The sequence below is a fragment of the Zingiber officinale genome, chromosome 6B, assembly GCF_018446385.1.
Source record: "Zingiber officinale cultivar Zhangliang chromosome 6B, Zo_v1.1, whole genome shotgun sequence".
NCBI classification, from domain to species: Eukaryota; Viridiplantae; Streptophyta; class Magnoliopsida; order Zingiberales; family Zingiberaceae; genus Zingiber; species Zingiber officinale.
The window spans coordinates 111,533,516-111,558,768 of NC_055996.1; the positions used below are offsets into that span (position 1 = coordinate 111,533,516).

General features: G+C 39.6%; 2 protein-coding genes across 2 annotated transcripts; one reads left to right on the plus strand and one right to left on the minus strand.

The window, feature by feature from the left end:
• The first annotated feature begins 16,394 nt into the window (after nucleotides 1-16,394).
• LOC121991375 (probable serine/threonine-protein kinase PBL23) lies at nucleotides 16,395-17,131 on the plus strand. Its single transcript, XM_042545384.1, has 3 exons — nucleotides 16,395-16,556; nucleotides 16,860-16,945; nucleotides 17,023-17,131. The coding sequence occupies exons 1-3, from the start codon at nucleotides 16,395-16,397 to the stop codon at nucleotides 17,129-17,131; spliced, it is 357 nt and encodes a 118-aa protein (XP_042401318.1).
• A 1,111-nt stretch (nucleotides 17,132-18,242) lies between these two features.
• Nucleotides 18,243-24,133, minus strand: LOC121988926 (serine/threonine-protein phosphatase PP1-like). The gene is made up of 4 exons (XM_042542657.1): nucleotides 23,485-24,133; nucleotides 19,840-20,399; nucleotides 19,302-19,586; nucleotides 18,243-18,559 (listed from the first exon to the last, which is right to left on the minus strand). Exons 1-3 carry the CDS (start codon nucleotides 23,666-23,668, stop codon nucleotides 19,368-19,370), a joined length of 963 nt encoding a protein of 320 aa, XP_042398591.1. The 5' UTR covers nucleotides 23,669-24,133; the 3' UTR covers nucleotides 18,243-18,559; nucleotides 19,302-19,367.
• Nucleotides 24,134-25,253: the final 1,120 nt, after the last annotated feature.

Below are 25,253 nucleotides of genomic sequence, written 5' to 3' on the forward strand. Positions count from 1 at the left end.
CCGAGAATGCCTTTGCTGGGAAGTGGAGAGCCCAGCTCTTAGGTCCGTTTGGCACTTTAGACAAAGTCGTCATATGTAACAGGACTTGCCCCTGAACTGTTATGTTGGGAACTGGAAGTCCGATTAGATATTATCCTGGTCAGCTATATGTTAGGATATATTGCCTTTGCTATGTGCTGAGAAAATACTTCCGGAGGATGGAGGAATAAGACCCGTTTCCCCGGCTGACATTAGGGCTATTCGGGTTTATCTTATATATCTTAGCATCAAGTCGCGTGATAAGTCCTCCCAATCTGACCGACTATTAGGGTCAGTCGACTGTATACAAAGAGACTTATACCCAAAGAATGGGGAACTAAGCCCCTTAAGTCCTACTAGCTATTGGTTGGCCGGTCTCACCTTGAAGGCCCTCGCTTTAAAGGGCTTAATCCACGCTTCAGGTGCATACGCATGCACTAACTCGAATTGCTACATCATCATCATCATTTTGACCGCTATCTCATCTTAAATTTGATCGTCGCATATCCTATCACCTCTGCTCCGCTTATAACATATCATATCACTTACAATGCATAAGGAAAAAAATAAATATTAACAAAAAAAAATCTAACATAAAAGAAAAAAATTAAACATATTAAAAATCTAAAATATCTAAACGAATTAAAAAATTTTAAATAAAAATAACTTTTAAAAAATAAATAAATAAAGATAAAACTGGGGGACAAAAGAAAGACGGTCAGAGGCTTCGCCGTCGACGATTGTAGCCCACAATCCGAGATCAGCTTGGGCAGATTAGGTTGCTTCGTCATTGAATCCAAGTTACTTTACAAAATGAATAACTTTGATAGATAATGAATAGATACTTTAAAAAATTTCTTAAAATAACAGAAATGAAATGTTTGAAATTTGTTGCAGGTGATGTGCGATTAGAAAATGAAACCAAGTTACTTAATTAGGTTTTGCAATGAAACTAAGATATCAAAAAGAATAAAATAATTTTAGTTTGGAAAACGTTTGATTGGCGCCAGGGCCAGCTAAATCACACCACTCAACGTTCAACGTTAGACGACAGTTGCCTCCTCGGATGAATCTAATGGTTAGATCATGAGATGTTGTCATAATGAGGTCTGGGATTCGAATCTTGATAAATATCTTTTTTATGTGTTAGTTATTATTCCAAACACTAATAATTATCCGTGATTTATCTCTTTCATGTTGACTCTTAGATAAATTAACGGGATATTGAGACAAATATATTCACTTTCATAACGTTAGACGACAGTTGTCGACGAAGACAACAGGCAACCTTGTATTCCAAGGTAGCTGTCAAATTACAAGACCACAGGTCAAGTCATCAACAAGAGTAAATTCTACGCTAAATTGTCAAAAGACGCATTTATATTTATAAATTAAGCAAAAAAATATATTATATTTTAATATTTATCAATTAATATATCCAATTTTCTATTCTTTTCATTTTATCCTTCAATGATTTATGTATTCTCTTTTCTTTTTCTATGTATACAATTTCTTTTCTTTTCGCTTTTTATAATGCCCGTATCCTCTCTTTTCTTTCCTCCAACTTCTCTTTCCTCTCTCTTTAAGAGATATGCATGCATACAAAGTATAATATAGGTCTGATATGATTTTATATCAGATCCACGGGATTAGAGTTTAATGTGTTTCTTTTGATAACATTTTAACACATTCGGAAAAGTCGAAACATGTAATGGGCGGCACCGTTAGACTCCTTGCAACCTCAGAAATCTTGGATTGGACTCACTACAAGTCTTGTAGATTTCTGAGATTGCAAGGAATTCAACGGTATTGTCCATTGCGTATTTCGACTTCTCCGAAGATGTTAAAATATGGTCGAAAGAATCAGCTAAAACAACCCAATGTGGGTCTGATATCAACCATGGGTCTGATATGGTTCATATCAGGCCCACGTTGGGTTGTTTTAACTGATTTTTTCTATAACATTTTAATGTTGGTGCAACCTTAGGTCAAGGTTGACTTGGTTGACCTGACTCGAGTTGGTCAAGGGTGACCTGACTCGAGTTGTATTTTGATGTTTGACAATGTTTGACGAGAGTAGAAAAGTTGTATTCTTATGTGTTGATAAGAATACAAACTTGGGAGATTGTTGGTGCAACCGTAGGTCAAGGTTGATCTGGTTGACCTGAAAAATCCAAGCAGGGAGCTTGGCACTGGAAAAGTCCAAGTATGGAGACTTGGCACGCGAAAAGTCCAAGTATGGAGACTTGGCACGGGAAAAGTCCAAGTATGGAGACTTGGCACTGAAAAGTCCAAGCAGGGAGCCTGGCACGAGGGAAAGTCCTAACTGGGATGTTAGGCAGTGGAAAAGTCCTGGTGAGTGAAGCCAGGCAGTGAGAAAGTCCTAACTGGGATGTTAGGCAGTGTGGAAATCCTGGTGAGTGAAGTCAGGTGAAAGTCCTGGTGAGTGAAGCCAGGCAATGAGAAAGTCCTAACTGGGATGTTAGACAGTTGGAAAGTCCTGGTGAGTGAAGCCAGGCAGTGAGAAAGTCCTAACTGGGATGTTAGGCAGTGTGGAAATCCTGGTGAGTGAATCCAGGCAAGGGAAAATCCAGATGGATCAGGGATGATCGAACATCTGGTGTAGAGAAAAGTCCAAGTGGGTCAAAGGGATTGACCGGACACTTGGTGGAGAGTCTTAGCAGGTCAAGGGACTGACCGGATGCTAAACATGATGTACCAACAGGTCAAGGTTGACCGGATGTTGGTTTAGGAGACTTGGGACTTGGTTTGGGCAAAAACCAAGCTCTGGATCGGTCTGCAGATCGATCCAGCGATACGTTTGTGTATCTGATCGATCTGGTGACCGATCAGATAACAAACAGAAGGGTTCTGTAAGACATCTGATCTGTCTGGAGACCGATCAGAAGAGTTGAGCAGAGACACAGCCACCTCTCGTACAGAGAGGTGGGATCGGTCCGGGGACCGATCAGACTGGGGCCTGATCGGTCCCCATGACCGATCAGAGGTTCCCTGGACCGATCAGGCTTCAGCCTGATCGGTCCAGAACTATCCGTTGGCTCATAACGGCTGATCGGTCCTTACGACCGATCGACCAGCCCGATCGGTGATGCGATCGGTCCACACCAGCCGCTGGCACAACCGCCAGATTCTGGTCTTCTTCGCAGTGCGGTATAAGACCTCTACAGAGGCGAAGAATAAAAACAACTCTCTTCCTCACGACACTGCGATTTGAGCTTTGCTGAGCTCCTCTTTGCTGAAGCTTCGCGTGAGCTTCGTGCTGGTTTTCTAGCTGCTGGCATCCGTGAAGCTGCTGCTTCATCAACGGACTCCAGACGAGAAGGCAAGCTTGTTTGTTTTACATTCATATTGTTCTTGCTCTTCTTTGTATCTCCTGTATTGCTTTTGCAAAAGATTGTGGCGAGGTTTCTCCACCCATAAGGAGTTCTTGTTAGCCGGTTTTCCGGGGACTCATCCACCGACGGATTGATAGGCTTCGTCCACCTTACGGACACGCCGAGGAGTAGGAGTTCATCTCCGAACCTCATTATATGGTTTGTCTTTCTTCTCTTGTTTTCTTTCTACATTGTATTTCCGCTGCACTAACCTAATCGTAGGAAGAAACGCGAAAGTTTGGGGTCGGCTATTCACACCCCCCTCTCTAGCCGTACAAAGGATCCTAACAAGTGGTATCAGAGCAAAGGTTTGCTCTTCATCGGATCAACACCCGTGGGAGCAAAGCTAGAGAATGGATCTCTATGGAGAAGACATCACCATTCCACCCTTCTACGAATGCGGTGACTTCGCGTATTGGAAGGTAAGGATGAAGTACTTTCTTATGACTAACATAATGAATTGGTTTTGTGTACAAGAAGGTTTTATTCCTCCGGTGGATAAGGAAGGAAAACCACTTGAGAAGAAGGAGTGGACAAGAGAACAAATTCACAAATCCGAAATCAATGAAGAGGTAACGAGAATAATTGAATTTTCATTGCCTTCTAACATCTTGTGTAAGATAGGTTACAACAATGCCAAGGAATTATGGGATAACTTGGCCAAGTTCCATGAGGGAAGCTCAAATTCAAGCCATGAAGAGGAGCTAAGTGAGCCAAGTAGCTCACATCATGGAGGAGAGGAATTAGAAGTTGAGGGTTACTCAACATCTAAGGACGAAGAGGAGGAGAGTTCTTCTTCAAGTTCGGAGCAAGAAGAAGAAGCTTCTACCTCCGAAAGGGATGAAGAAGAGAGCTCGCATCCACCCTCAACCCTAGGTAACTCAAGCAATTTAAGTTCAATTAAATTACACATTATGTGCTTTGAGTGTAGGGAACATGGACATTACAAGAGTAAGTGTCCGAAGAGGGTAAGAAAGACTCCACCGGCACCAAAGGTCAAGGAAGCCGGAGTCCCAACACGCAAGGGCAAGGAGCACGTGGTGTGCTTCCAATGCAAGCAAAGGGGACATTATCGGAGCCAATGTCCGAGAGGGAGGCAATCTCACAAGGACAAGAGATCGAGCACATGTATAGGGGGAGCTAGGGCAAACCCTAAGGTAATCTCTAAGGCACATTCTTGCAATTCTAGTAGGATGCATGCTAGTAGCCTTATTGCTATTGTCAAGAATGATAAGCATGTTAATTATAGAAATCGATACACATGCTTAGGTGCCAAACATGTGAGCCTAGATAAGGATAACACTAGGAAAGCCAACCCTAGAATTAACTCATCTAAGGCTAAGGAAAATCTAGGTAGAAATCCCAAATCATCTAGACATATGCCTAGGAATACCTCAAAGAAAAATGACAAATTAACACTTGAGGTATTAGAGAGGGAAAATCAAGTCTTGAGGTCAAGACTTGATAATTTAGAAAAGGCTCTTAAAAACATGGAGAAGTCATCTCTAGGGTTTAAGAGTCAAAAACCCAAGTCCAAGGACAAGAAAGGTTTGGATCACAAACCTAAGTCCCAAGTGGTCAAGCCCAATTATCATAGTGTTCCATTCGATTATGGAACAAAACCTAGGGCTAGGAAGACCATTACCAAGGTCACAAGGGAAGTCACCCCTATAGTTGACCTTGATGAGACCCAAATGACCAAGGCTTTAAAGCCTAAGAGGGTCATTAGGAGGGTTGCTAGGGAAGTTATCCCTAGTGAATATTTAGTGAACCCAATGAGCTCTAATAGGTATTGGGTTCCTAGGAGCATCTTCTCTACCCCATAAATGGGTTAGAGAGTGTCAACTCCAATAAGAAGGGTAGTTAACCCAACTTTGAGGAATTGACACTCAAGGAGCATTTTCAAGGTTTTGTGAACCTTTGAAAATGAAATGGAATTATCATTTACTCCTTGGAAGAGTAAAATGTGCCATTATGGAAAAGAATGATTTTAATTGGCACAATTTGGAAAAATCTAGAGAACTCTCGAGGAAAAATGAAACATGCCAAGTTTTGAGGATAAATTTGATCTTTAAGTGGCATGAATTAATCTAGAGTTCAAGAAGTGTCAAAATTAGGATTTTGGCATTTTAGGGCAATCAAGGTTAAATTCTAGGTTAGCAAAGTGGTTAAGGATACTTAGATAGGTAATCTAGGTATATTTATTTATGCTAAATCTTGCCATAATTGTTTGCCCTCACATGTCATGACATCATGTTTAGTTTTATTATCATTTGAAATGTCATGATAATGCTTAGGCTAGTTTATATGTCATGTTTATTTAAGTTTCAAACTTTATGCCATGACATCATGACATTGGCACATATTTTCATTTATGATACCATTTTATGTCATGTCATCATCTCTTGCATTAATGATCAATGAAATTGATTTAAGGATGAAAAACACATTTTGATATTGAGATCAAATTTGTGTTTAGAAAATGCATGAGAACTTAGCCTAAGTTGACCTTAATCCATATCTCACATCAAATTGACTTGAATGTGGTTTGATACACCTTAGATGTGTGTGAGATATTAGGATCATGAGTTAGGATCAAGGTGCATAGTCCTTGTACCTAGATGACCCTAATTCAAGAAATTGAGGATCATAGGGAAAGCTTGTGTACAAGTCATGTACATCTAGCCCTAAGATTATGGTCCCAAATTCAAATGGTTTTAAAAGCATTTTAAAATTGATTTGAAAAACCTAGATGAAGTTTTCCTAGTGATAGCATTCATCATTGAACATTGTGATACAAAGTTGAGTTAAACTTGAACTATTTCAAAGCTTTTGAACTTTGTATCAAGATTGAAAAATGGAAGTTATTTTCATAGAAAACTATTTTTTCCATGATAGTATATGTTATGAGGAATGTATCCTCAAAATTTCACAATTTTTCAAATTTTCTGGAATTTTCTAGGAGTTTCTGAATTTCGGGAAGGAAATTTGAAACTGACAGGATGTTCCTGGATCGGTCCGGGGACCGATCCAGAAGTCCTGATCGATGCGTGGACCGATCCAGGAAGCATGGATCGGTCCGGACCGATCGATGAATCGAGCGTGGATCGGTGCGGGGACCGTCGGTGCGTGCTGATTCGATTTTCAATTTGGTCGAAATTTCAGGAAGTTGGGTTTGTGGATTTCTAAAGTTTTGAAACTCTCCAAGACATTGTTGGTGCAATGGTCAAGGGGAGTTTTACCTAATTGTCAAGGGGGAGTTGACTTTTAGGGGGAGTTTTTACTCCAAAATACTTTTGAGGATTAGTGATATGGGATTATCACTAAGTTGATTGTTGAGTTTAGTATCAAGGGGGAAATTAAGAGTTTCAATGAAAGGTATGGGACTTTCATTAGGAAGAAACTCTTGACCTTGATACCCTCCTTTTTCTTTTTGATGTGTGTCAAAAAAGGGAGAGCGTTCATTGGAGAATTATTGGAGAACCCAAGTTAGGTTATCGGGTTAACCTAAGCTAGGGGAAGAATGTCAAGGAATGTTCAAGGAAGAACATTGGAATTCTTTTTGATGTGTGTCAAAAAGGGGGAGAATTATTGGAGAACCCAAGTTAGGTTATCGGGTTAACCTAAGGGGAGAATGTTCAAGGAAAGAACATTGGACATTGGAAGATGGTTGGAAAACCTAAGTTAGGTTATCGGGTTAACCTAACTTGATTTTGGATTTTGTCAAACATCAAAAAGGGGGAGATTGTTGGTGCAACCTTAGGTCAAGGTTGACTTGGTTGACCTGACTCGAGTTGGTCAAGGGTGACCTGACTAGAGTTGTATTTTGATGTTTGACAATGTTTGATGAGAGTAGAAAAGTTGTATTCTGATGTGTTGACAAGAATACAAACTTGGGAGATTGTTGGTGCAACCGTAGGTCAAGGTTGATCTGGTTGACCTGAAAAGTCCAAGCAGGGAGCTTGGCACTGGAAAAGTCCAAGTATGGAGACTTGGCACTGGAAAAGTCCAAGCAGGGAGCTTGGCACGCGAAAAGTCCAAGTATGGAGACTTGGCACGGGAAAAGTCCAAGTATGGAGACTTGGCACTGTAAAAGTCCAAGCAAGGAGCCTGGCACGAGGGAAAGTCCTAACTGGGATGTTAGGCAGTGGAAAAGTCCTGGTGAGTGAAGCCAGGCAGTGAGAAAGTCCTAACTGGGATGTTAGGCAGTGTGGAAATCCTGGTGAGTGAAGCCAGGTGAAAGTCCTGGTGAGTGAAGTCAGGCAGTGAGAAAGTCCTAACTGGGATGTTAGGCAGTTGGAAAGTCCTGGTGAGTGAAGCCAGGCAGTGAGAAAGTCCTAACTGGGATGTTAGGCAGTGTGGAAATCCTGGTGAGTGAAGCCAGGTGAAAGTCCTGGTGAGTGAAGCCATGCAAGGGAAAATCCAGATGGATCAGGGATGATCGGACATCTGGTGTAGAGAAAAGTCCAAGTGGGTCAAAGGAATTGACCGGACACTTGGTGGAGAGTCTTAGCAGGTCAAGGGACTGACCGGATGCTAAACATGATGTACCAACAGGTCAAGGTTGACCGGATGTTGGTTTAGGAGACTTGGGACTTGGTTTGGGCAAAAACCAAGCTCTGGATCGGTCTGCAGATCGATCCAGCGATACGTTTGTGTATCTGATCGATCCGGACCGATCGGATAACAAATGAAGGTTCAAGACATCGATCCGTAGACCGATCGGAAGAGTTGAGCAGAGACACGCCACCTCGGAGAGGTGGGATCGTCCGGGGACCGATCGGTGCTGATCGGTCCCCATGACCGATCGGAGCCTGATCGGTCCACGGGACCGATCAGGTACGCATGAGAGTTGGGTAACTCTGCTGCTCTATTCTGATCGGCGGGACCGATCAGCATAAAGCCCGATCGGTCCTCACGGCCGATCGGACCAGCCCGCACCGATCGGGTGATGCACGATCGGTCCACCTGCCGTTGCGACACAACGGCTAGATTCTGTGTCTTCTTCGCAGGTGCAGGTATAAGACCTCTACAGGAGACGAAGAATAAAAACAACTCTCTTCCTCACGACACTGCGATTTGAGCTTTGCTGAGCTCCTCTTTGCTGAAGCTTCGCGTGAGCTTCGTGCTGGTTTTCTAGCTGCTGGCATCCGTGAAGCTGCTGCTTCATCAACGGACTCCAGACGAGAAGGCAAGCTTGTTTGTTTTACATTCATATTGTTCTTGCTCTTCTTTGTATCTCCTGTATTGCTTTTGCAAAAGATTGTGGCGAGGTTTCTCCACCCATAAGGAGTTCTTGTTAGCCGGTTTTCCGGGGACTCATCCACCGACGGATTGATAGACTTCGTCCACCTTACGGACACGCCGAGGAGTAGGAGTTCATCTCCGAACCTCGTTATATGGTTTGTCTTTCTTCTCTTGTTTTCTTTCTACATTGTATTTCCGCTGCACTAACCTAATCGTAGGAAGAAACGCGAAAGTTTGGGGTCGGCTATTCACACCCTCCTCTCTAGCCGTACAAAGGATCCTAACATTTAATACCTCCAGATCAGTCAAAATATGCAATGGATGACTTCATTCAATTTCTTGCAACCTCAGAAATCCACAGGACTTGAAATGAGTGCAATCTAAGGTCTCTAGGTCCATCAGTGGATTTTGACTGAAATCCACTGATGGACCTGGAGACCTCAGATTGCACCTATTTCAAGTTCTATGGATTTCTGAGGTTGCAAGGAGTTTAAATATACTATCCATTGTTTTTTTCGGCTTCTTGAAGGTATTATAATATAATAAAAAAGAATCTGTAAAAATTTTCACATTGAACCTTAAACATGTATCAGAAGTTAATTCTTTCCCCTATCAAATCTCGACAACTAGTCAATACTTATTGACTAGGGTTGTACATAAATTATCAGTCTTCCTGTTCATCTTTCAATAACATATTGATTATTACTCTAACCCGGGATGAAAGTGAACATATCTATTCTGCTACATAATTTTTTAGCAACACCACTAAAGCAGCATTTGTTAAATTAGCCTCTCTACAAAGTGATTAACATAAAGTAGTTTCGAATTATTTTGGCTACACTTTACATGCCATATAACCTATTCATTCTAATATCTGATGCTAAAAAAGTAAGACTTGTGTAAAAAGAATAGCAAGAAAAAAGGAAATCGATATGACTACATGATGACTTTAAGAAGATATAGAGATAGAACAATGTAATGCTATCAATCCAATATATGAAAGAAAAGAAAATGGATCTAATGTTATTGAATTCTTCTTTAGACTGACATTTTTTATTTATGTTAGACCCTTTTTTTTTGCTATCCAAAGTTAACAAACATAGGTGAGGAGCATAAGGTGTTAATTCTCTTTCACTGATGAACTTTAAGGAAGAATCATAACACAATAAATATGTATCAGCAAGGATAAAAATCACAACATAGTAATCGTAGAGATTTTTTATTATTATATTATAACACCTCCGAGAAGCCAAAATAAATAATGGATAGCATATTTAAATTTCTTGAAGCATCATAAATCCATAGGAACTAAAATAGATGCAATCTGAGGTCTCTAGGTCCATCAGTGAGTTTCGATCAAACCCACTGATGGAACTAGAGACCTCAGATTGCATCAATTCCAAGTCTTGTGGATTTCTGAGGTTGCAAGGAATTGAATGATGTCATCCATTGCATATTTGACTGATCTGGAGGTGTTAAAATGTTATAAAAAAAATTAGCTAAAACAACCTAACGTGGGTCTGATATGATTCTATATCAGGCCCATATTGGGCTTGATTTATCTAATGATGGAGATTATCTTTTAATAATTCTTGTTTTCTTTTGAGTTTGGTTGAGATTTGTTAGAATGTATACTAAAAGTCTAGCTTTTGTATAAATATTTATTTTGAAATAAGAATCACATTGGTCAAATGTCTACATTTATGCTAAGTATAGTTGTCCATTTAATTTATATTATAGATAACATGGTGTGAGGAGACACACAGAAGATCATGTTATCAGTTCCTTATAAATTATAAATAGAAGCTCACAACCAAGATGAAATGGGACAAACCATTAGAATGGTTGTAGTGTAATTTGGTATTAGTTTATCTTGACTATAAAATTACACTAGTACATTATAGGTGTATTGAGCAGGACCATTTAAGATAGTTTCTTTTTATACTGACTACATAAAAGAATAAAACCTCTGTTATTATGGAAGTGTGTACTCTTAATCATGATATAATAACAAGCACGTATACTCAATATTTATTTCTTTAATTTATCAAAGGGTACGATTTAGTTCGTTAAATCAATAGGCCCGATAAGTTGGGAAATGAAATTATTTATATGGTGTGTTGTTGATTATAAAATGAAACTGTGTCATAGTAATCTAGGTTGATGATGTCCCCTTGAGGAGCTCATAAGGATTGTCATGTAAACCCTGCAGGTGGACTTAGTCTGACATGACGATAAGGTTGAGTGGTACTACTCTTGGAACTAGATATTAATTAAGTGAGTTGTTAGTAACTCATTTAATTAGTGGGCATTCAATATCTTAAACACAGGGAGACTAACACACTCATGATAAGAATGAACTCATATTGTAATATGGGATTGGTACGGTAGTGCAATAATAATTCTTTAGTGGAATGAGATATTATGGATGAATTTGAGTTGAGTGTTCAGGGCAAACACGGGAAGCTCAAGCTCATCGGGAGACCAAAACCAATTCCTCCTCTCGGTCCCTATTGTAGCCTCTTATTTATAAAGTCTTATATCCACTTAGAGCCAAGCTTCTTACCCATCTCTTTGTGGTCGGCCAAGCCAAGCTTGGAGCCCAAGCTAGGGCCGACTAAGCCAAAGGATGGAGCCAAGATTATGGTCGGCCAAGCTTGGAGCCCAAGAAAGGTGGCCGGCCACATTAAAATAAAAGAGTATTTTAATTTTAAAATCTTTTCTTATGTGGAAGCCATGGTTTTAAAAGAAAGTTTTTAAATTTTAAAATCTTTCCTTTTATAGCTTTCTACAAAGGATTAAGAGAAAGGTTTGATATCTTTCCTTATTTGTAGTTAAAAGGGATATTTTAATTTTTGATAAAACTTTCCTTTTTTGTAACCATTCACATGTTTTAAAAGAGAGATTTTAATTTATAAAATTTTCCTTTTATAACTAACAAGGGATTTAAAAGAGAAATTTTTTATTAAAATTTCTTACCGGAAACAAATAAGGAAGTTTTAATTTTGTGTTTAAAACTTTCCTTGTTTGGAGCACATGTATATGGCCGGCCATAACAAGCTTAAAAGGAAGTTTTAATTTTTTGTTTTAAAACTTTCCTTTTTAGTCATTGGCAAGGAATATAAGGAAGTTTTAATTATGTTTAAAACTTTCCTTTTTTGCCAAGACCAAGGAATATAAAAGAGAAGGAGGGGGTGCCTCACCCCATAACACATCTTCTATTCTTCTCTTCCAATTCCTTGGTGGCCGGCCCTATTCTTTCTCTTCTCTCCTTTTGTTTTCTCTCTTGGAGGCCAGCGACATCAATTGTGAGAGATCTCTTGGTGGTCGGTTGCTTGAAGGAGAAGGAGAAGAAGAAGAGAAGGAAGCTCTCTTGTCTAGCATCCCTTGGAGGTTAGTTGATGGCCGGATCTTGGAAGCAAAGGAAGAAGCTTGGGTGGATTTCCTCTTGGAAGATCATCGCCCACACGACGTCCGAGAGAAGGAAAGGAATATAATAGAAGATCAAGAGGTCTATAAGCTACAAAAGGTATAACTAGTTGTTAGTTTCCGCATCATAACTAGTTCATCCCTTTGTATAGATTTTGAAAAATCAAACACAAGTGGTTATCGGTTTTAAGTTATCGTTTTTGTTATTGATTTAATTTTTTGATTTCATGTTTCAATAATGTGCTTCTATTGTGGTCTCTATAATTAAATCTAGTTTACTTTAAGAAATTAAATATCCAATTTCTTTGTGAGGCTTTGTCTAAGAAGTGATGGATGATCTCATACCCAAGAAGGCTTAGTGTCTCGTCATGTTTAACCTGGAAGCCGATCTTAGAAATAGATATTTGATAACTTCTGTAATATGGTTTAACTTAGGAAGTTCACATCGGTTGAACTTGGAGTAAGAATGTTAAGTTTTATTCCCAATCCAAGTTTAACTTCTAAAGGAAAATTTGGATTAATAATGTTAAGCATCGTTTGCAATCCAAATTTAACTTTAGTAGAGCACATAGGTAGCTAGGATAGTTCTATGCTTGTACAAATTTTTGTACAAGGGAACTAGGACGGTATTCCGAATAGCAACCAACAAGATTGTTGTACCATATTTTGTCAACTTTAGTGGATATGATGTAACAGAGGTTTAATGGGGAGTCAAGTAAATATTTGTACCAAGAAAAGATGCAATAACTGCTCCAATTGCTAGGTAGAAAAATTCTAGTGTTACCTGTATGCAATCAGATTTATGGCTATCAAACATTCTTTTTCCAACAAACTTCATTTTTTAACTATTAAGTATTTTTGAAGAACCAATCGTGGAATAAAATGCTAAAAAGGTAATTGTAATGCACATACCTTGGAGACTTGATGAAGCATATCATGTCCAATTGAAGCTCCTCCAAAGGACTGTGGATCAAATTTCCTAAGAGCACCATCATAAGTGGTAAAGAAACTTCATTCCTTGTGGCACCAAGCGAACCCAACAGCATCAAGACGTAATTTCTGAAGTTTGCGAAGGAGCGTGCTCTGATTTTGTTTCTTGTCCTTCCAACTCTCTCGCTTATTTTGTTGCTCCCCATTAAACTTCTGTTACATTATATCGATTAAAGTTAACAAAATATGGTATAACAATCTTTACCAAACTCAAAAGAAAATAAAAATTATCTAAAAGACAACCTCCACCATGAGATAAATCAGGCCCACATTGGGTTGTTTTAGCTGATTCTTTTGACCTTATTTTAACACCTTCGAAAAAGTCGAAATATGCAATGGACGGCACCGTTGGACTCCTTGCAGCCTCAGAAATCTACAGGACCTGACCATAACCCACTGATAGACCTAAAGACCTCAGATTGGACTCATTTCAAGTCCTGTAGATTTCTGAGGCTGCAAAGAATCCAACGGTGTCGTCCATTGCATATTTTGACTTCTCTAAAGGTGTTAAAATGTTATTAAAAGAAACATGTTAAACTCTAATCCTGTGGGCCTGATGTGAAATTATATCAGGCCCATATTATACTTTGCATGCATGCATATCTCCTAAAGAGAGAGGAAAAAGAAGATGAGACGAAAGAGAAGAGAGGATGCGTGATATATATATATATATATATATATATATATATACATATATATATATATATATATATATATATATATATATATATATATATATATATATATATATATATATATATATTATAATTGTATGTATGTGTTTCGGTCAAAATAACATGATTAAGCCATTAGTCAACAATCTAGCTAAAATATGCGAGCTTCGAAGATCATCGATGAAAAAAAATGAAGGGACTTGCGACACACTTAAACGGAGAGTTAGACTAGGCGTGAGATGGATCTCGGGGCCATTCCAATGCTCAAATTAGGGTTTCCTTGAGATAATGTGTAAAACGAAGGAAACGAGGAAGATAGAATCTAATGGAGTCCCTTTAGAAAATCATGGAATCCTCTATCTTTACCTTCGTGAGTGCTTATATGATCCTCTAAAAATTATTTTCACGTCAACTAGAATAGCATCATTGTAGGGGCCAAAGAGGGGACCATATCTTATAGTCGTTGGTTGTCTTCCCACTCACCTAGTGTCATGTGTCAATAGTGTTAGGACCTTCGGATAGCGGCTAGAGGGGGGGTGTGAATAGCCGACCTCAAATTATCGTTTCTTCCTACAATTTAGGTTAGCGCAGCGGAAATACAATGTAGAAACGAAAGTGGAGAAGATCAAACCTCAAACGCGATGATATAACGAGGTTCGGAGATGATACTCCTACTCCTCGGCGTGTCCGTAAGGTGGACGAATCCTATCAATCCGTCGGTGGATGAGACCCCGGAAAACTGGCTAATAAATACTCCTTCTGGGTGGAGAAACCTCGCCACAATCTCTTTTGCAACAGCAATAAAGGAGTACAAGAAATAAAGCAAGAAACAATGGATAATATGAATGTAAATACACTCTACCAAGTTTGCTTGCCTTCTTCTCGTCGACTGGAGTCCGTTGATGAAGCAGCAACTTCACGGATGATGCCAACAGCAGCTGATCAACCAGTCGAGGGAAGCTCACACGAAGCTTCAGCAAAGAGGAGCTCAGCAAAGCTCAAATCGCAGTAAGGAGGAAGAGCAAGAACTAGAAGTCTACTCTACTGTAGAGGCCCTTGATTTATATGAACCTGCGAAGAAGAAGAAAGAAGAAATCTAGCCGTTGTGTCTCAACGGCTAGACCTGGACCGATCAGGCTCCACCCTGATCGGTCCAGGATGGCTCTGATCGGTCAGGGGACCGATCAGGCCCTAGGCTGATCGGTCCCCAGACCGATCCCTACTCTCACAAAGAGTTGTTGCCGCGATCTCTGATCGGTCTGTGGACCGATCAGGCCCTAGTCTGATCGATCCCCAGACCGATCCCAACTCTCACAGAGAGTTGGTTGCCAGAGCCCTGATCGGTCTGTGGACCGATCAGGCCATTGCTTCTCCCAATCTGTTTGGTTACTGATCGGTCACCAGATCGATCAGATGACCCAGTATATCACTGGATCGGTCTGCAGACCGATCCAATTTCCCAGCCTTAAATCCTAAAGGCTTTCTGATCTAGAGAACGAGCTACCGAGCCCTCTCTGACCTAGTCTGGAGAACGAGCTACCAAGCCCTCTCCGACTTCCACGTCCGGTCCAAAGAACGAGCTACCGAGCCCTCTCTGACCTAGTCTAGAGAACGAGCTACCGAGCCCTCTCCAACTTCATCCAGTCCAGAGAACGAGCTACCGAGCCCTCTCTGACCTAGTCTGGAGAACAAGCTACCGAGCCCTCTCCGACTTCGTTCGGTCCAGAGAACGAGCTACCAAGCCCTCTCTGACCTAGTCCGGAGAACGAGCTACCGAGCCCTCTCCGACTTCCACGTCCAGTCCAGAGAACGAGCTACCGAGCCCTCTCTGACCTAGTCTGGAGAACGAGCTACCGAGCCCTCTCCGACTTCATCCGGTCCAGAGAACGAGCTACCGAGCCCTCTCTGACCTAGTCCGGAGAACGAGCTACCGAGCCCTCTCCGACTTCGTCTGGTCCAGAGAACGAGCTCCCGAGCCCTCTCTGACCTAGTCCGGAGAACGAGCTGTCGAGCCCTCTCCGACTTCCCATGCCAAGCTTCCATACTTGGACTTCTCTCGTGCCAAGCTCCCTGCTTGGACTTTTCCGTGCCAAGTCTCCATACTTGGACTTTTCCCGTGCCAAGCTCCCTGCTTGGACTTTTCCGTGCCAAGTCTCCATACTTGGACTTTTTCCGTGCCAAGTCTCCATACTTGGACTTTACCGAATCAAGTCAACTCAAGTCGGGTCAACCAGGTCAACCTTGACCGAAGGTTGCACCCACAATCTCCCAAGTTTGTATTCTTGTCAAACATCAAGATACAACTTTTCTATTCTCGTCAAACATCAAAATACAACTCGAGTCAGGTCAACTCGAGTCGGGTCAACCACGTCAACCTTGCCCTAAGGTTGCACCAACAAATAGGAGGGGTATCCAAGGGACTGGGTCTGACAACGTTTTACCCACCCCACTATTCTTAGGATGTTACATGTTCTGGAATATTAGCCATTACTGCTAGTGAATCTACGTAGGGCTTAAACCTATTTTAAGGATAGGAAAAATGACATCGGTACAGAGTAGCCTGGGAAGAGATGATGTTGGAATTTGCCTTTGAAGGAGAACGCCGGCAACTAAAGCTGAGACGAAGTTGTTGTCAAGGATGATGGGGAAGATTGAGAGGGCACCTACTACTGAGACCGAGTTTGAGACTGAGAGGGAGCTTACTATTGAGACAAAGCTCGAAATTGAGATGGAATCCGAGACTGAGAGGGAGTCTACTGTTGAGATAGAGTCTAAGGCTAAGAGGGATCTACTACTAAGACAAGTTCGAGACTGAGAGAAAGTCTACTGCTAGACGGAGTTTGAGACTGGGAGAGAGTGGATGAGGGTACTTATCGGCTACTGCTGAGACAAAGCTCAAAATTGAGATAGAATTCGAGACTGAGAGGGGGTCTATTGCTGAGATAGAATCCAAGACTGAGAGGGAATCTACTACTAAGACAAGTTTGAGATTAAGAGAGAGTCTACTGCTGAGACAGAGTCCAAGATCGAAAAAGAGTGGATGAGGGTACTTTTGAGAGAGTAAAGATTGTTCATAGAGATCTTAAGGCTAGCAATATCTTGCTAGATGATAATCTCTGTCCTGACTTTAGCATCGCAAGGCTTTTCGACCAAGACCACTCACCAAACTACTAGCAACCTCATTCGCACATTGTAAGTAGAAGTATATTAAGTTTATTATTTTTTACTTGCATACTTGCAATCTGTCTTTCAATATGAAATTGTTCTAGAGGATACATGGCTCCAGAGTATGCTCTGCAAGGAACCTTTACACCTAAATCAGATGTTTGCAGCTTTGGCATTTTCGTTCTAGAGATCATCACGGGAAGAAGTGTCTAGTCTTTCAGTGATTCCAAGTCTGAGTCTTCGTCTTCATTTGTTATTCTTGTTGGTTTTGTTGGTTATGTAAGTGGTCTTTCTCTTCGCAAGAAAGTATTCTTTTCCATTTTGAATTAGTTCTTACTTCACGATCTTGGATGATTGATTGATTGAAAAGGTTAAGAAACTGTGGAATGACGGAAGAGTATGGAAGTTAAGGATCCAAAAGTAGGAGATGAGGAATGGCCAGAGGAAGAACTGAGAAGGTAAACCTACCTAGGCTTGCAGTCCACTCTAGAGAAAGTGGAAGATCGGCCAAACATCCGGGAAGTAAATCTCATGCTGTATAGCAACAGCATTACAGTCCCTTCTCTGAAATTTTCCAGTGATTCTGAAATTAATTCTTCGGTAGAGGGATCTTTGGTGTGATCATTTCCATGAACTTGGACATTGAACGCAAGATCATATCTAGTGGTTGAAGTTTAGAATTCTAGTCATTTTAGCTTATTAACGTCAAAATGTGTAAAACATGGAGCTTATGACTAAAGGTACTAAAGATCTGTCCAATTTTGGTTGCTTCAGTTAACCTCAAATTGATTTGCTTGACCGGCATTCAAGTTTTGAGCCGGAGAAGGACCTGCTGATGGGCAATAGATTTTAGCTTCTTTGTATTTAAAAATCTTAATTCAAATTAAATAGGGTAAATGTACTATTAGTGAATTAGAAAAAGATACATTGAAAAATAAAACTTATTAATAAAAACGTTAATGAAAAAAAGGCATGAGATACATTTGAAATTAATTTTTTTAAAATAAATATATTAAAAATAAATTCATATAATAACAAATAGTCATTTGCATGGCCACCGGTCTCATCAGTTTTCGATGACTACACGAACCTTATGGGAATTTTGTTCTAGTGTACCTCCAGATATTTTTTTTAATGAATAAGACAAAAAATAACAGTTAAAATATCTTCCAATAGGATAATTATACAATTTAAAACCCTTCATAAGCATTTAATCTTTGTCAATAAAAAAAAGTTATAAACACGCTAAACAAGGAGATCATATACCTTTTGAAAATTCATCTATCACCGAGCAAAATGATTCACCGACGCAAAATCTAGATAGTATCCTTCGGCTTTAGCCAAGACATGGGTGCATTTCAAGCAGTAGATTCTGAGAATGTTAATCACTGGTGAAAATTTTACAGGTTCCAAAGGTTGTCTTTTAATAAGCATGACAATCAGAGCGTATCTAGAAAAATGAGAGCAATCATAATCAGATTTTGTTTGACAATGCGATGGGATACAGGAACAATACCGGTAAAAGCTAATTAGACAAACACAGCACACTATGAGCACAGCATATTCTTTGCAAATAACTTTTACACAATTGGCACTCGATCAAAGTCAGTGTAGGATGCTTGCAACTCCTTACTCCTGAAGCTGTAGTAAGTTATCAAAGATATCTTTTCAGAAAAGGAACACAAACGAACAAATATATGATTAATCAAAGATGAAATTATCTGTATTAGTTTGTGCCAACTGCATTTGATGGCTATTGAATAATTGCCAATATAATGGCCATAAATCCTTCAAGGCGCTAAGATAAAAGCTTGCAGTCATAAAGGTCTCTTAGATGAAATAATGGGAGTTGAGAAGGGGCCATGGAAAGAAACAAGAAAAAGTCAATAAAAAACATCTAGTTAGAGAGGAATGGAAATAAATGAAATTATGAATCAAAATGTCTGTAAAATCAACTCTCATCTTATTGAACCGCTTAACTAAGTGACGTCAAGTCAGCTTTTCTGACCAGGACATAAGAAAGATTATGGAACATAAAGATAGCTTTACAGTGCTCAGACGAACAAAAAACACCAACCAGTATAACAACTTTCCATTTAAAACATACCTAATATAATAACAGAGAAACAGAACACTCAACATGACAGAAAATGAACACTTTTTGACATGACAGAAAAAAAAACATCAATATCCAAATTTGTTCTGATTTTAAAACAGACTGTAATATTTCTAAACCAGATTAAAAAATCCCAGATACTTTTCATGATAAAGAAAAATACTAAACACGTTGAAAAAGAATTAACAAAGCACCCATAGATTTTTCAATTAGGGACTATAGGGAGTTCCAAAGCAGATAAAACAAAAAAGAAAAGAAAATTCATACCATATTGCGCATGTATTTATCCACCATACTCCAGACAATTCTATGACGAGAAACACCAAAAATAATTCAACCAGCTAGCTTTCTGGGAGGTGTTCCTGGTTTTAACAAATTATTTCCAAACCCTTTTTTCTTGTCAGCTGGTTTAAGAATCTGAAATGAGCAAGTCAAAGTGTCATCTACACTCATCATAGCACCAGCATTATCAAATTCACCACAGTAGTTTGGAGCAGAGAATATTGTCACTAGCTGGCGTTTTGCAAAGAACTCAAAGCCATCTTCCACAACCTAATAAAAAAGATTAACACAAAATATCAACACAAGTGGTTCAAGGAACACAGCAACCAAGAAGCCAGCTACTGAAAGTCACTGTCCCATCATTCATTTGCTTCAATTAGTAGTCATATGTTCTCAGATCTAATTCTGAAGATCGTAAATTGAACATAAAGTGAAAAAAAATGGCACTGTCACAAATAGCAATATCGCTCTTAAGTCTTAAAGTTGATGAAAATAATTTTTAAAAGAGTAGCAAGAGACTAACCTGGTGGGCTCGGCAGATAAGGTCCAAATCATGCTTTTGAAGAAACTCAGTGACCTTGTCATGTCCAAAAGTATAAGAAACACCTCTATCATTTTCACCCCAACCATCTATACCTCTGTCAGGGTCTGACCATAGCAAATCACAAAGGAGACCTTGGTCTGGTACATCCACTGGACGAGCAATATTTCTAATCTGATCTAAACTCTCTAGCTCAGGAGATAGACCCCCATGCATGCAAAGTATCTTACCATCAATAAGCGCAGCAACTGGAAGGCAGTTAAAACAATCTGTAAAAACTTTCCACAAACGAACATTATATCTTCTCTTGCACTCATCATAAAAGCCATATATACGGTTAATGGATGCAGATTCATGATTCCCCCGTAGAAGAAAGAAGTTTTCTGGATATTTGATCTTGTATGCAAGGAGCAGGCATATGGTTTCGATGCTCTGCTTACCACGATCAACATAGTCCCCAAGGAACAGATAATTTGCTTCCGGTGGGTACCCACCGTATTCAAAAAGCCTAAGAAGATCAATATATTGGCCGTGAACATCTCCTGCATTGAAGAGTTCAATCTACTAAATGGAAGCTCATATTGGTAATATGTAGCAAATATATATCACATCACTATTCTTCTAAGTCACTAAGGCCCCATGCATATTTGAGGTAATATAACTAGAAAAGGAAACTAAAGGGCTGGTCAGTGCCCCATCACTATCAGTATTTTTCCAGGCTAGACATTTTTGTCTGTAAATACTATGTCGAATGTAACTGGCCTAATGGTCAATGCATAAAATGAAGACAAGAAACTAATAATCAAGCAACAATAAGTCAAGCAGTTAATTATAATTAATGACTGCAACAAAGAGAATCAAATCTCACCCTGATGTCATTAAGAAGCAGTAGATAAATGATAATTAAACAAGCATTAGCACTCCAGCTATCAGTAAAACCACCAATTTAATCAATATTTCATACCTAAGACAACAAAGAAATATGAAAAGAATAAATAGAATTCTTTTCATGCTTGAATGCCACTATTAACTGGAAATGCTATATATCTATTATAACAGATATATGTTATAAACTTATATTATATTATATATCTACTACATAGTCATATTATATGTTGCATAATATATAACAGGCATATGTTAAGTTAATTAACTTGTACGTGTTCCTGAAATCATGAATTTCAAAATCATGAGGTCTCCTCAATAAAGCTCATATGACCCATTAACGATGCAAATGCAAACTCCCATCTCTGATTGTGAAACCAACAATCATCGCTCCTCTCAGCAACTGTCATTGTAATGTCAGTGAGGTCTTTCTTACCCAAGTCATTTGTGTCGCCTCCTTGCTATGTTGTTGCCTTTGATGATCCAATTCCTCTATGCCATTGCCTCAATTCACTAATAGTATTATCTATTCATCTTTCTCTGATTTGTAGATCCTTCACTCTTATTCCCTTCCCCATGATTGAGATCGGGAATCAAATTTGAGTCCTTTTGTTGCGTAGCATGTCAGCTAAGAGAACACATGTTGACAAAGAGCACACATGACTAACCTAGAGAATAACCCGTATCACATGAGATACAAACAACACAGTGTGTGTCGATGAGTCTCATGTGTCAGTGTAAGGTTGGACCAAAAATTTTGTTGTCATGTCGGGTAACACAGCTCAGTATTTGATTCCACGGTTCCAATTGATCTAATTGCAAGTCATAATTCTATGTTACCTTTTGTTTTTCAAGTTAATCACTATATCGTCCTATATAGGGCTAGATAGCTAGAGTTAAAATTGTTTGAACCCATGAACATAAATAGAATTGGGAGTTAGGACGAACATATCTGATGATGATGATCCTATATAGAATCACTTGTACTCATTTTCTTTAGATTGTTTTAAATTAAATGAGAACCTTATACAAGATGGAAACTAGATAATAAGCACTAGGAGAGACACTATCAGGATATTTGGCTATACAGTGGACACAAACCTAAAAAGATAGATATTTCAGAGACAAGATTGAATACAAGGTGTAAATCTAAGAAAACGACTTGACTATATAGTCAGGAAGCTATCTCCTTAAACAAATGTATTAAATAGTACAAAATAGTGCAAGGATAAATCAAGAAAATTAGAACATTTTATTGGGGTTGCAAGGTTGCAAACATAGTCCCACTGTAGAGATATCTAAATTATTTTCAATCCTACAATTGATATCAAAGCCCGGGCTGCTAGAAGGTTTAACTGCCGACTGTGCAGAAAAGCTATGGTCTGATTGAGCCATGTGGGTACAATATTGACCTCGAACAAAGAAAATAGGTACTCCTATGCTCGGATCAAAAGGACCAAACACCAGGCAGGAAGTCCTAGTTGTGGCTAGGCAAGGAAGTCCTAGTAGGTCGGGTGGACCGAGGGGCAGGAAGACCTAGTGGGTCAAGGATCGGACATGAAAAGCCTGTGGTCCTTTGTTTGATGGGGGGTTTGTTGGGGTTGCAAGGTTGCAAATATAGTCCTACATTGAAAGCGCATGGGAAAGATCATAGGTTTATAAGAGAAAAGATATCTCCATTGGCATGAGGTCTTTTGGATAGAGCCCAAGAGCAAAACTATGAGGGCTTAGGCCCAAAATGGACAATATCATGCAATTGTGGAGGTATCTAAATTCTTTTCGATCCTACACATTTTGCATTCCAGAAAATTTAAGCACCCTGCATTCTAAACAATATGAGGAACACAGAAAGATCCTTATTTTTTTAGATCAATTCATATAAACTTTAATAGGAAATACCTAGAGAATAATGTGTTTTGAAAGTTAGTAATAATCTTGGCATGCACTGAGATAATGATAATGATTCTAAGGTTTGATTGGTGGAACTAGAGCTACTTTATGTAACCTAAAAGTTTAAATGTGGATCGTGCAGAAAGGTGTATGCTCAATTACTGCAGGGAAAAACAACTTTGCAACTATTATAGGCTGCATACACCAGCAATTTGTTTGGAATGTATCTAGAGGGATGTGTTTCCAAAGAAGTGGAAAATTTCCAGTGAGGCTCTCTCCATAAGTTTTTCAAGATGAAATCAGAAGCAATCATAGAAGAGAAGTTGAGTTGTATATAAGTTTAAGGATTTCATGCAAACAATAGGAAGCAAACTGACTAGCATGCAATGAGATACTTCTCTAAATTAACGTACTCAATGAGTACATACGGAATAGTGAAACAGGTCAATCATAGCTAAGAAACCATTTTGAAGTTCCAAGCGTCAGACCTAAACCATTTTGAAGTTCCACGCATTGCACTCAGTTTTCATATAACAAGAGAATCTGGTTGATTCATTATCAAGACCTAGTTAAGGCAATCAGGATTCATACTCAGCGAGATCCCAAAAACATCACCAAGTCAAAGAATTAACCAACTATCAAAGCATCATTAGCATGTAGTAGAAAGCAACAAAACGAGTTTGGCACAAACAGCACAAAGTAGCAATAAGTGAAGCGCTAATAAAAAGATGCTCTAATCTGAAGACACAAAGAAGCAGAATAAGCAACAAACAGATATTGTATTCTGATAACGAAAGGCTTCAAAATCAAAACCCTGGTAAAAATTATTTTTTTTTTTTTTTTGGCCACTACCACAGATCTTGATGGGGGCCTCGAGCTCCAAAAGATTGGGCTGACCGACAAAGATCTCCTTGGAGGCGACGCACAGTTGCCGGATCTCCGCATCGGTCAGCTGTGCATTCTTAACAGTCCTCCCGCCCTTGGCCTCCAGAAGTCGCCGTATGATATCGTCCAACAAAACCAGATCCATCGACATCAACTCCTCCTTCTCTCCTCTCTAAAACCCTAGCCGTTCGGGATGGGACGGGCACCACCAAAAAGAAAAATCGAGGAGAGGACCGAGCGCGAGGGCTGGAAACGGAGAACAAGAAAACCCTACTAAATTCTTGAAGGGCCAAAGAGGGATGGAATAAGCAAAGCTTTTGTGCGGGTGACGAAAGACGCGACCTTCCCGCCTCACAGTCAATCCATCGACCTATTTATTCCATCGATCCGAAGATATAAATATCAACACCAAATCTTTGGAAAACCCTAATTAACCCTTCCCTTCCCTTCCCAGCGCCGTTGCACATCGAATCTCGCTCACATGATCAGAATCAACATGTTGTCGCGTGCTTGTCCACGATCGTACTGAGTTCTTGGTGCTTTCCCAGTGAGTGCTTGAGCCCGGCACGGCCATCGGATAATTTTATTGTCATGTTGGAACCGGCAAGGGATCAGATTTGACCATGTCCGTCACGGCCCATACTTGCTATATCACAAGCTCGGACCCCAACTGTATTTAATTAAGAAATATATAAATTTGAGTAAATGTTTAATATTACATAATTGTATTTTTCAAGTTTGGTGCGATATTAATACTTGGGCCTTAAATTTAGTATAATATAACTATTTAAATTTGGTGTAACATAATTACATGAATATGATATTTTGCATCGAGGTTGATTTATGACAAATCGACCTGTATAGCCCACCATGTATGATCAGTTGGCTCTATCCACCTAACCCTACTTGCTTGGCAAACTTGATTAGCATGATTTACTTGTCTGCTTTGCTCAATCATTTACTATGATTGGTCTACTTGCAATTGTTTAGTCTGAGTAGGTCACTCAAATCGCTACTTGCCCACACATTGTTGCTTGGTTCAACTGATTAGATTAGTCATTGACTCATTCAAATTGCTCGAATTATCTTGTTCGACCGATTCATCAGGTGAACTTGTTAGTGTCTACGTCCCTCCAAAAGCTGATGGGCCAAAAGCTAAAAGCTAAAAGCTAAAAGCTAAAAGCAAAGCATACTCACAAGGTTCGTTGAGCTCTGTCAAGGAGTTGAACCATTTTTTTCAACCACTATCTCTCCCTTTACTGTTTCAAACAGCTGCATTCTTTCAAGGTCTCAAATCCTACCTTCATCGTTCGCTCAAGTGCATGAACATGAATTGGCTCATCATCCGGAGCACTCAGAATGCAAACCTCTCGGGCCATTCAAATAATGATAGAATGAAATATAGAAACAGAGATAATTTATCTAAGTACTGAGAACACAAGCATTACAACGATTCCACTTATCCCATCTTCTCTATGTCTCTAGATTAGCTCAGGGATGCTAGCAAGCACTGGCCTCCACTGGCAGTAAGACTGTCGGCGGCCAGGAGTTTGCAGCATACCAAGCCGGTGCACGGTCTTGATGGCCATACTTTCTTTGTGGCAGGCACACAGGGTTAGTAGTTGAGCTGCTTCCTCCTTGGAGAGAACCACCTTAACCCTGATAGCCCCCTTCTTATTCTTCACCACCTCCATCTGGGACATCCTCCTCGTCTGAAACCAGTGGTTTAAAGGAGC